This window comes from Papilio polytes, unplaced genomic scaffold, assembly GCF_000836215.1.
Source record: "Papilio polytes unplaced genomic scaffold, Ppol_1.0 DF824180.1, whole genome shotgun sequence".
NCBI classification, from domain to species: domain Eukaryota; kingdom Metazoa; phylum Arthropoda; class Insecta; order Lepidoptera; family Papilionidae; genus Papilio; species Papilio polytes.
In genome coordinates this window covers 830,639-843,343 of record NW_013525024.1, presented here as the reverse complement: position 1 = coordinate 843,343, position 12,705 = coordinate 830,639, and the positions used below count along the sequence as shown (strand labels likewise).

The window sequence follows — 12,705 nt, the reverse complement described above, 5'->3', positions numbered from 1 at the left end:
TCTAACAGTTCTTCTAACGATTTAAGGAATGGTACTATATTTTGAACAGAAGGCGACCGGTAAATTGATATTAGGATAATAATAATAATATAAGGATAATATTGCTAGAATATTGAATAACTAGCTGTTCCCGTGCGGCTTCATCCGCATGAAATTATGAAAATTATATTACTGTTTACATTTGTCAAATTATCAATAGCAAATGTCAAAATGGCATGACATGACAAACCTTGGCAATCTTGCTTCCTTGATGTTGGTAGCAACATATGGTCTCTTTCCCACATTAGGGGTTTTATTCATTTTATTTACCCCCTATATTTATTGGCGTGAAAATATGTAGCCTAAAGCGTGACGTAAGTGTAAGGCTTTTTATTAAAAAGAGAATTATTCAAAAGTATGCTTTATTTGCTGACATCTTAGGCAACAAAGAAGTGTGTGTTTACGCTTTATTATAATAGTATAGATATGATGCTAGTCTATTTTTAAATTTCAATACTAAATTTACTTAGATAAGTTTGTAAAAAAACTAGTAAAGGATTACTTTGAGCTGGGATACTGATTTATATTCTTGTCACGATGTTATTACTCGCAGCACTCATACTATACTTGGCGTCGACAATGGAATAATTTTTATTTGCAGCTGAATTTTGTAGCACACAAGGAACAAAATCAATAGTCTCTATCGAACCATTTTCGTTTTATCGCCACAATGTAAATAAACATTTTTAATTCATTTGTTTTTCATTTAAAGTAATGTAAAGAACCTTCGGATCGATCTCAAGGCTTGAATATTGACTTCGGCTGTAAGACAGTTGTCTCTAACTGCAATGTTCTACGTATAGATTCGAACATCACAACTCTGTTGTTAAGAGACAGGTGTCGACTATTTTTGTTGGAGAGTCGAATTACATAACTGAAATCTGTATTAGAACACGTTCCGACACTAAACATGTTCTATCTCATCCAACATGCATTTTTATACCTAGTATATACAAGGTCTTATTGAAATACTCAATGACAATTTAAAATGTTGATACTACGCTCACAATACAATGTTGCTAGTTAAAATAATTAATTTTCATAGATGTTTATTATTAACTCAATCAAAGAAATCGCACCAAAACACACTAAACGCCTAGTCTAGTATATTAGCTTTTCGTTTTATACATATTTAATTTGTAAGAACCTTGCAGCTGGATTTGTAACACAAGGACGGTTAGTTTTCTCCTACCACACGATAGTTCGAGGTTTTATGTAAAGTTAATAATTTTGTACATTATTCAAATCTTGACACCAAATTGTACATTCAGTAACCTTTACTATTTTGCTACATATAAAGGTAATTTTCGTGAAGTGAAATTTTGTACTTATTTAAAGATCTGTATTTTTTTAAATAAAATTTAGACCCACTCTGTTCTAGCCTAGTTCCACAACCTTGGCCAGATAATCGATCATAACGTGCTCATAATAGTGAGTTACGCCCACGTATGAAAAACATTACGTAGTATCTATATTAAAAATCGCGGGGGTTGTTTTTCATTTATCTGTACTTCTATACTATTATAATAAAGCGTAAACACGCACTACTTTGTCGTAGGATGTCAGCAATAACAGAATATTTTTCAATAATTCTTTCTTTGATAAAAAGTCCTACACTTTTGACACGCTTTAAGCTATATATTTTCACGATATTAAACTTAGAGGGTAAATAAATTGGGAAACGGAGCATAAACTACAAGCTGCCAACATTAAGGAAGCATTAAGGTAACGGTAATTTGACAAATGTAAATAATGAAATAAAGTATTTATAATTTCATTCGGATAAAGCCGCAGGGGAACAGCTAGTTTTTTATACAACCGATGTATACGATAGAAAACCAATGAATATTTTACATTGCAAATATTTTTTCCGAGCACAAACGTCTCAAGGACTGCTCTATATTTTGTCGCAGAAAAATCAAAAATAGTTTATACGCAGTTTCAGTTTTCATACAACTAGGTGATGAAGTCAATCACAGTCGAGAATAGCAAATGGAGCGGCGTGCATCGTGAGGTGCGATTAGAAACCACAAAAGATAATAAACTAATTATAGTGCCAGTTGCACCGCCGCGGACACTGATATGTTATCGAAGTTTGTATGAAGCAAACACGATTCTTACAGCATTACAAGGTTTCAACTTTCACAAAGAAATTTTACGGGAGCTTCATATCCTTATTACTATTATTATTTTTTTGTTACTAAATACTCCTTAATAAAACATGATATACTGTGCTCTGTTTTAACATTTTATGATGCACTTCATGGATAGTTAATGTCTCAGGAAACTCTTATCTTATTATTGGATACACAGAAAGAACTTCCAAAAAAGGTTCTTGCTTTTAGCACTTTTTTGGTTAACGGAGAATTCACTTTTCCATTTAAATTCGTATCTTAATATGACATATAAGCCGTTTATGGGAAATCTATTTCACATAAATATTATCTACTTGAAATCTATGGGAGAACAATAAATATAAACACGATACTTATATAAGTCGGATACCAAAACAACCTTGTACTAACACAAGTTACTAAGAATGGCTGCATTACAAAGGATCCAGCCACCTGCGTCATAAGATTGCTGCTAACACAAGTTACGTGCATACAATTTTTTCTAAAACCTTTCGTACAAAGTAATCGTAGGTACAATATGTAGGAGGGGTCGCGCTAGTTCTCTTGACAAAAGCGAATGCAACCACATCTTACTCGTGGTTCACATGCAGGTGTGTATGTTCACACACTCAGCTTTGTGTTTTATGCACTTTTTCCGTACATCCATGTCCCACATTACAATAAAACTAAACATTTTTAATCCCTTTGGATACACACGATTCATTGTTCCATTGCATCTCCGTTTTAGCAGCTGAGACGGACAAAGAAAAATCCATGCAACATATTTTCAAGGACTTGTTGTTTGACTTTCGAAATACGGATACGGAAACTATCGAGATTATAAAGTAAACGTAAGAGTTTGAATTATACTTTATCCCAAGGTCAACATATTGCTAAACAACAATACAAGACTCGTTTCACATACCATATCTGACACGACACTGCACATTACAATTGCATTTAACAAGTCCATTTCTAGACGAATGATAATTAATAAATTCTGAGAAGGATCCAATACAGAGATGTAGAGTTTTAATAATGTATAGGAACATTGTAGGGAGAGGAGAGGTGAGGGTATCGGCGGGTGCGGTGCCGACTGGCGGCGGCGGCGACGCTCGTCGGATCGATACCGTGGCGGCCCAGCGGCCCAGCGCTTGCCGCCTCGCCCTCGCTCACCTCACCTTGTCCCCGTGCCAATCCGCTGCCACAAACACTCACCCGATCGCTAAAATCTATAATAACTTTCACAACACAAATGAAAAACAATTCGACCATTTTTAAATTTAAAACAAAGCAAATAAAATCTGATGGTTAATGAAATGGGTATCTACAACATTAGGAAAACTCTGTTTATTATGTTTTAATATTTCCCGTAAGTTAGATCAGAGGTCGCGAATGTCGAGAATATATTAATACCTATGGTAGTTTTTAATTTGTTGCTAAAATAAGTTGCGTTGATTCGGTAATAAAACATTGTTCGATATTAATTGCTTTTCATTTAAAATTTCATATAATCGTCTGTATGTTATAAACCGAAAGGTATACATTGTAAATTAACACATTTAAGACATGCCTGGAACGCAGCAAACCATTTGACCTATGCTAACTTTAACAGTGTCTTAGACCAGAATAGCTTCTTGTAAAGCGAAGTGGAGGTAAAAGGTCAAGTGAGTAACAAGGTAAAAGGTAAATTACCATCGACAAACCAGGCAACAACTGAAGAGTTACTGACGCTTTGGCTTCTGGGAAGAGGAATAAGATAAAGAAATAAGTAAAGCAACGTATGAGAAACGCAATGCTCATGCGGCATCTTGACGAAAAGTAGAAGAAATATGAGTGCTAACTGCTATTATCTGTCTAAACATTAAGTCATCGTGATATTTAGATTTATGTTACAATAATACTGTGAAATCAAAGCAACGATAGCAAATGCAGAGACGAGAGTATTGAGTTTCGCAACAATAAGCACAGGGGAAAGCGTCCACATCTCCCTCCGTTACGCTAATACTACTCCGCTCGAGACCGATGCACGCCTATAGTTTGTCTAAATAAGGATGATTAGTTTGACAATTTAGTAAGGATACGTATCTTCTCCTTTTGCGATTTTTACTTTCAGAGAAGTTGGGATCGACAGATTCATAGTTATACCTTATGTATCAAAACAAAAAACTGTTTTTTTCATTCGGTTTTTTATAGTCAAATCAATAATGAGAAATACAAAATAGACGTTGTGGGGCCTGTTCGGCTATGCTCGCCTCGGCGGGTGCCCTCCTTAATTTTAATTTGATATTTTTTTGATTAAACTGAGTATCGATACTTCATAGTTATTTCCTACGCGCTTATATTTCGTCACATGATTTCGTCTATTAAAAAGAGTATTTAGCTTCATACAAATTTTATTCGACATTTGCGTGATTTATCAAACTTATCAACCTAATTAGAGTATTTAAATTGACAAGTCAATTACATTATCAGGTTCATTTGACACAAATAACATAACTTACATTAAAAACAAAAAATCCACAATTGAGGATGTGTTATTACATTAATGATACCGATAAACGTAAGTATCTTGGTAATATAGGACAATAGAATTTCTTTTATTATATTCTCACCAAGATAGATACAATGACTCATATGCCATGACATGCAAAGCGGGAGAATTCCACTCAACATAAAATTCCCTGACGTCTACAATAGAAAAAAAGAAAATTGTAATTTGGCTATAGTCTACAACAAATAATATGGATATACCTACACTAAAGTGTGCAAGCCTATTCTAAGTTAGACATCACGAGGCTTTCGTCAACCATGTTGGCCCAGTGTGAATTAGTTATCTTGCATCATAGTTTTCATTCACCGCAAAATAGGATTAACGAGCATGTCTAATTTAAAAGTAATAGACGGAGTGAAAACAGCACTTCTAGATTACAATGTTATGACGACGATAACCCCTAAATTATCAATGTTACTATTTAGCTATAATTTTTCCTAAAAAACATATTTCAAATTAATTTAAAATATCAAATTTTCACATCTTTGTGGAACTAAAGATCCAGTATTGCATAATAATATTGTACTCATACTATAGCGAGTACATAATACTTCTAGAACCTTGGGTAGCGCTTAGTAAATGTGAAATTTTCAAATATTTTGTATACATTACGGAAAAGTGTACAAGAATAAATAGGCTTTGTGAAAAAGTCACCCTATAAATTTATTTAGCACTTAGTTTAGTTGCTAATTAAGAATTAACCTAAACTAAACCATGTTAGTACTTTAGTAAAGAGATCAATGTAAATGAAGTAATTATTTATACCTATACAAAGTAATTTTAGAATATTATTCAAAAGTCAATATTGTGCTAATTTTAACAAAATGCGTCTTAATGAAAGTTTGTTGCTCAGAGGAAATCTGAATAATCTTAAATGGAAATGTTGTGTAAATTGTTGAAAGTAAAACATACCACATTTTATTTATAAGAAATGTTATTGTTTTAAATGATCTATTTAACATCTTATCGTTTTCTTTGTTCTTCGTTATTTGACCATCAAAAATCAATGGCAGAATAATTTAGTAATAACAAAAGGAGCAACACACGATTACTTGGAAACTTTACGAATATAATACATCAAAAAACGAAATATGATAATTTTAAGTATCACTTACCCACAGACAAAAGGTTTTCAAGTGTGAAACCAAGTAATGGAACAAGTCACCTTACTTTAATAAACACATCGCGTTTCAGAAGTACGACGTAATAAAACTAAAAAGCATTTGTCGCAATGAGCGACAAAATCATAAATCGATTGATATTTTACTCAGTATGAATTTTCAAAGCATAATATTTTCACTTCAAGTTCACAAAATGTCACTGTTTGAAAATGAAATGACACTGTTCAATTTTGACCCATTAAAATTTTCACTGATTTTCAAACACTCGGAATAAAACAGCTGGCTGATACCAAAGCGTGTTTTTTTCTCATTCTGACTACCACAGACAAATAAATTGTCAGCAACATGGTGGTGTTGTCATTTCATTTGAATTGAGGTTGTACTCAAGTTGTACAGTACATTATGGTTTACCATAAACTTTAAAAGAATCTTTGACTGTTACAGAAACGGACTAGGCAAAACTCCGCCATTGTCCCATATTCATTATGCCACTTTTCGCGGAGCGGAGGTCAGGAGTGATATATTGACTAAAATGTACCGATTTACGCAAGTGAAGCAAGTTTCGAAGGTAGATTCGTTTTCATTTGATAGAAAAGTCTCCGCAAGCCTGACAGGCCCTGGTCCTTTAAAGTCAAAGAAAAGGACGGTTCGAAAAATAAATTCGTGCTACACTGTTATAAAACTCTATTACACAAAATATATTACGGCTACCGATAAACAACCATTTCAGAACAATGTAAGTAATAGTTTACATTTTCTACTACTATTTGATCTCATTATCATAAGCAATTGACAATAAACATGAAAAAGAAAAAGAAAGCGATTCGAAATAAACTGAAAAAGTTTGCAATAAAAATGCTTTATTCATTTTTCTACACTATTTTCTTTAAGAGTAAGGAAGTGTTCTCAGGACATGAAACAGTGTCATCATGAAGACAATTTTCTAAATATAAACCTTGAAAACCATAGTAACGATAAGAGGAAATTCTAAACAAATTGGTAATAATGACAATAGATTGCAATTTTATGCTACCATTTTACAAAATCTTTGCTACTTGAAGCGCTTGCCGCTTAAATAATCTGCAACTGAAATAATTTCTAGAAGTAGTTTAAGTATTTTGCAAAACGGTTTAATTTTCATGATATATAGTCATCGTCATTAGTCAAACATAAGTTTTTTAATATATCTGATGGTGATGGGATATTTTTGTCATTAATTGGCACAGTATCAATTAGGTCTTCAAGATCATCTCCAAATATTTCGAAGGTTTTATATTGCGTTGCGTTACTATCAACACAATGTGCAGAGTAATTCTGAGGATCTGATACTGATTGGAGGCTTCGATTGGTTTCGGGGAAAGCTTCTGCTATTATTGAAAAACCATCGGATTCAATGTCTTCCAAAGATAATTTTGCTCCAGTACGAACCAACTCCGCATTAGCTTCAGATATTTCTATGTAATTTAACTTATTACAAATTCCTTCATTGCTGTTAGATACTGGGTCACTTATGTATTTCTTTTTAAGTTTTTCTACAAGATCACCAGACTGCCGAACGACAGTACCAGGCGGCTGAGATTGACACTTATGTGTTCTTTGAGATACCTGGAAAAAGGAGATAAGTTTTTCAATCCGGATCCTTTAATTTTTGTTTTATTTGTACTAATTTTATAGCATTCGCGAAGGAAATAATGCCTTACTTTATATCGAAAACTTTTTTTGCAAGCTGTACATTTATAAGGCATGGCGCCGGTGTGTATTCTGCGATGCACTAAATAAGAAACACGTTGACGAAAGCATTTTCCTGTAACAATTTAACAATTTAACATGAATTTTAAAAAGGTGATTATCTTAATCTTATGTTTGAATTCTGTACACGTTTAGCTTAGGAAAGTTAAAGTTTTAAAATAAACTTACCACATGTTTCGCAGGAAAACGGTTTTTCTCCAGTATGTATACGTTGATGATTATGCAAAGTCGATAATTCTTTGAAAGCTCGATTGCAGTAATTACATACATGAGGTTTTTCATCATTGTGATAAAGCAGATGTTTATGGTAAGATTGTTGAAATGTAAAAGTTTTATTGCATTGTGTACACGCGTACGGTGTTTCTCCTGAAAGAAAATGTAACGTAAAATTATTAAAATATGATATGAGTTTATGTATTATATATGAGTTTATATATTATATAAGAAATTAAAATGTTAATCGAAAGAAATATAATTCACCTGCAAGCCTAAATAATATATTAATGCCTTAGTTTCGTTTGGTCGATTTTCGTAATAAACGAAGATATAAAGCGCAATAATTAAATGCCTCTTGTTAAAGTTAAATGTTTTTTATGATATTTCCGCAATGCCCAGTTAATAAAAATTATTTTTGATACGAATGGTATAAAGTGATATGAAAATTTGTTAGTAGTATTACCTCAAAATGAACACCAATATGTTTAACCTGTATGAAGTCGTTTGTGCTTCTTTAAAAAGTATTTTGTCGTAAAACTTTTGTGGCAAACATCGCACTGCCACTGTTTTCCATCACTCCTGTCCAGTGTAGTAGGCTTAGTTTCTATTTCACATTTTCCAATGTTTTCCTTTAACTTTGTTGTATCTGATTGGGAAGGAAAGCCGTAGTGGGCTACTCTTAAATGTACCATAAGTGAGCCCCTCATTTTAAAAGTTTTAGGACATAAATGACAATTATAGCTTGAAAACTTGTTATCAGATTTGTCATCCAAATTGTGCAATAAACATTTGTGCATTTTTAATATGTTGGAATCAATGAAGCGCAAACCACATACATTGCATTTATGATCGGGATTCTGTGTACTTGTTTCAGCTTGTACAGATGGTACATACGTGGGGTTATTGTTCTGAACACATCCATCCACAGCACCCTGTATATCTATAATAGGAACCGTATTCAAAGAAATCACTGGCAATTTTGGATATATTTTAACAAACTTAACTGGCGCTGAAGTCGCTGGTACTTTATTTTTAGACGGCGCCGTTCTTGTTTTCTTTAGCGTTGTAGGAGGTATTTGACTTCCCTGTTTTATTTCTTCAGATTTTGTTTTCGTCTTTTCACCAAATTTCAACGATTCTTGAGATGATATAAACGAAACGTGACTAAAGAGATGTATAGTTAATTTATCCAGTCCCGACAACGACTCCTGACATATTGGACACGTTATGTTGTTGGTGGAGACGTAGATCAATCTATCTTTTAATGCTTGAGCCGAGTTGAAAACACCAGTATGTAAACATATTGGACACGGTAGGGACGCTGCGTCGGCACTCATTTAATTGAAATTTGAAACAAAAAACGCCGTTCAATTTTGTGAACTATGTGTTGCTACGATGGCACGAAACTGAACCATCCGCACGTTATTTTTAGAGCGCTGCGCGAACTCTTTTGGCGGCATTTCAAGAAATTTTATTACCTATACGAATCGGATTCTTGAGCAGGACTCCAAAATTAACAATTGCCGTTAAAATTTTGTTACAATTAAAATAAAAAATATCTGTGCCAAAATCGTATTACCTAAGCCTTATAAGACTATTATAACGGTCTGATAATGTACACAATCAATTTAATATTGTTTTCGAATTGTTTATTTTATAAGAAATGGAAATAGTAAAGGAAGAGATTAGACGGATCTTTATTTAATTTGTGTAACGTGCGATCATGATCATGAGAAATGTCCGGCAATGGCTGCCGTTACTTTTAGCTGTACTACAAGTGTGATACATGGTTGTATGTTTATATTTGAATCAGTAGCTATAAATAGTATACTTAATATATTATAGTATGTATGGTCGGAAGACTTTGGTAGTTATAAGACCAAGAGCAACGTCATATTGAAATTCACAGTTGCACATATTTTTTTAACATGAACCATCCATACTTTCTTCGGTATTCCTATAAACTCTACTCTCAAAATAGAAATGTAGACAAGATGGCGAAATGGAAATTAAATGTGGCAATACTTTCAGGCTTAACATATTTATCTTGTCTACGGTTTACGTTAAGAGCGTCCAACTTTCTGTTGTCAACAAAAAGTCAAAGTCAGAAACAAAATACGGCATGACGTTTGTTTGTTTACTTTTGACTTTTCATTTATCGATTGTTTGTTTACAAGTTTCTAGGTTTCAAAGATGACGTCTAATTTGTTGGTTCGATTAAAGTAATTGGATTTCGTATATGTGATAAGATTGAGCCCATCAGAAATTTGTACATTTTTAATTTTTATTTTATTCTACGACAATGAGTGCACCCGAGAAGGTACCGGGTTACATGGCTCAGTTACTTGAGGAACTGGGATGGAATCAGGGAACAAGAATTCCGTTAGCCGACACCAGTAACAGTAATTTAGAAACAACATTAATTTCGAGGTAAGCTTTTTTTGTAAATTGAAAATAGATATTTTAACAAGAAAATGTTTTGGTTTTCTAAATTTGTTTCTTTTCAGACAAAATGAAATCCAAGCCTTAAAAGAAGCATTATCCTTACAGCTACAAAAACGTAGTGATCTTAATAAATACAAGGATTTTGTACATACTGAATATCAAGAAAATACTGTAAGTATAATCTCGTAATATCAATTTTATCAAAAATTGAATGTAGTTTGTTATTTTTAAATTTCCTTTGAATTCCAGCGTCTCCTATTTGCTCAGAAGCAACAGTTAGAGCAGGAAATAAAGATACATCAGTTATCAAAGAAAGAAGCTGACCGACTTGACAAGGATGTGGTTGAGTCCAACAAAGAAAGTAGCGCTGCAGCCACTAGGATTGACAAGCTACAAAGTAAAGTTTTTTAAACTTCTGATGATGTTTAGATATTTTATATAATAGCACAATCCACTGATCAATAACAGGTCTGTATTATTAGTTATTTTTAAATATATTCATAGTTTTTAAGGCTGGACTTTTGCCATGTGCCAGATACTAAGAAAATATAGAAAATAAAGTAAGTTTCTTTCTGTAAAAATATGTAGCTAAAATGCATAAATCAGAATTATTCACCTGCACCTTTTTATGCTAAATAGGCACATGAAACACTTGTTATTGTAAATTTGCACTTAATGCTTAGCACATTACTACATATTTGTGCTATATATATTTACAATTAATAAATAATAGTAGAGCAATAAAGTACTAGAAGCTTCAATGCATTTTTTTATAATTTCCTCAAGTCGTCATGTTTTATTTTTCCCAGCCAATATTGCACGTCTTTTGAAAAAGGCGGATACATTGAAGAGTGAAGTGTGCGGGGAGCGCGGCGCGCTGCAGGAGTGGCGAGCCGCGCTGGAGAGGAATGCCAGCGATATTACTGCTATCGAACAGTTCACTAAACAGGACCTGTCTAAAGCTAAAGTATTGCATTATTCTACAAAAAAAAACTAAATAATTTAAAGGTGGATGTAAATAGCCTATATGTTTCTCCAGACTATGTCCTACATCTCAGTCAAATTGCATCAAGATCTGTTCAGTTGTTTTGGAGATCTTTAGTAATGAACATAAATCTATCCATCTAAACTTTCGTATTTATAATATTGGTAAAATTATAATGAATATCATTATTTTGTAGAGTCTAGAGACAAAGCGGCTGCAGCTGAAGCAGGAGCACGACCGCCTGCGAGACCGCCTCAACCAGCTCGTGGGCAACTTGAGCGCGGAGGAGCGTGCCTGCGAGAGGATCTCTGTGCAGGTTATATTATTTAGCTGTTCCTCACGTCATTCGAAATTAAATTACAAAAACTTTATTTTATTGTTTAAATTTGTAAAACTTTCAATTGAAAATGTTAAAATTCATATGACAACGGCCTTTACTATAGGATAATAATTACCGTTACTATAAAAAGTTCCTTTTGGCTGCTATTTGCTTGTAGCTTTTGTACCTTTTTCGCATAACATTGTTTTCGAACTTATCCTTTTTAAATAAAAACAGCGTAAAAATAGATAGATTATCTTTTGAGTTAGTCGACTAACTGTAATTTGTACTCAATTTAGCGGTATCTTGCAATTTCACTTAGAATAGAAAATAAACTTGAGTGTTGTAATTAGTGTAACATATTTGTATAGGTGATGGAGGGCATGGAGCAGAGGAAGCAAATGATGTCGATGTGGACCGGCGCGGTGGAGAACCTGCGGCAGCGGGATGTCGACATTAGACATATTAAAGAGGTAAATTCTAACACCTGCTAGACGAATTATAAAAATACATTGATATAAACTTACTTTTTACTAATATTATAAAAGTACTAGCTGTTACCGTGCGGCTTCATCCGCATGACATTATGAAAAAAATATTTTATTGTTTACGTTTGTCAAATTATCAATTACAAATGTCAAACTGACATCACATGACAAACCTTGGCAATCTTGTTATCTCGATGTTGGCAGCAACTTATGGTCTCTCTCCCACATTAGGGTTTATATCCAAAATATTTACCCTCTAAGTTTATTGACGTGAAAATATATAGCCTAAAGCGTGACGTAGGTGTAGGGCTTTTTATTAAAAAATGAATTATTTAAAAATATGCTGTAATTGCTGACATCTTAGGCAACAAAGGAGTTTTTGGTTAACGCTTTATTATAATAGTATAGATAAGTATAAAAGGATGGATGGATATCTGTTAAGCCGAGTACAGACACTAAATTTTAAAGGTTTAACAAGAATCGAACTATTTAGTAAACTGGGCATGAGTAGACAATGATTTATATAAGACCTTTACGTATGTAGTGGGCATTAAAACGTACTTTAGAACGTTTTAACGTTTTTAATTCCGCCCAAATGAAGTCGTTTGGCAAAAGTTGGTCTAGTAAGTGTTGAAGCGTTATCCCCCCAGTTGAGGGTGCTGCCAATGGCAGCTG

At 33.4% G+C, this 12,705-nt stretch overlaps 3 protein-coding genes across 3 annotated transcripts in view; 1 reads left to right on the top strand and 2 right to left on the bottom strand.

Annotated features, from left to right (window-relative positions):
* Positions 1-6,154, bottom strand: part of LOC106110984 (E3 ubiquitin-protein ligase TRIP12) — a 32,600-nt gene extending 26,446 nt beyond the window's left edge. Inside the window, exon 1 of the mRNA XM_013292953.1 lies at positions 5,823-6,154. The gene's annotated coding sequence lies outside the window, so the exon portion shown is untranslated. The remainder of the gene's footprint in view (positions 1-5,822) is intronic.
* A 577-nt stretch (positions 6,155-6,731) lies between these two features.
* Positions 6,732-9,342, bottom strand: LOC106111088 (zinc finger protein 2). Its single transcript, XM_013293059.1, has 4 exons — positions 8,284-9,342; positions 7,746-7,943; positions 7,529-7,632; positions 6,732-7,433 (listed from the first exon to the last, which is right to left on the bottom strand). The coding sequence occupies exons 1-4, from the start codon at positions 9,128-9,130 to the stop codon at positions 6,966-6,968; spliced, it is 1,617 nt and encodes a 538-aa protein (XP_013148513.1). The 5' UTR covers positions 9,131-9,342; the 3' UTR covers positions 6,732-6,965.
* Positions 9,343-9,888: 546 nt separating this feature from the next.
* The window catches only part of LOC106110983 (myosin-9), a 14,101-nt gene continuing 11,284 nt past the window's right edge, over positions 9,889-12,705 (top strand). The window contains exons 1-6 of the mRNA XM_013292951.1: positions 9,889-10,223; positions 10,301-10,409; positions 10,488-10,635; positions 11,048-11,205; positions 11,420-11,539; positions 11,914-12,031. Coding sequence (XP_013148405.1) covers positions 10,096-10,223; positions 10,301-10,409; positions 10,488-10,635; positions 11,048-11,205; positions 11,420-11,539; positions 11,914-12,031 — 781 coding nt within the window. The 5' untranslated portion in view covers positions 9,889-10,095. The remainder of the gene's footprint in view (positions 10,224-10,300; positions 10,410-10,487; positions 10,636-11,047; positions 11,206-11,419; positions 11,540-11,913; positions 12,032-12,705) is intronic.

What these genes read in the sequence shown, in the direction of transcription:
- LOC106111088 (XM_013293059.1), bottom strand. Translation starts at nt 9,130, where the DNA reads ATGAGTGCCGACGCAGCGTCCCTACCGTGTCCAATATGTTTACATACT. An exon ending in GCACAAACGACTTCATACAG is followed by an intron (nt 7,944 to 8,283) that starts GTTAAACATATT and finishes ATTTTCTTTCAG; the next exon opens with GAGAAACACCGTACGCGTGT. An exon ending in GTTTTCCTGCGAAACATGTG is followed by an intron (nt 7,633 to 7,745) that starts GTAAGTTTATTT and finishes AAATTGTTACAG; the next exon opens with GAAAATGCTTTCGTCAACGT.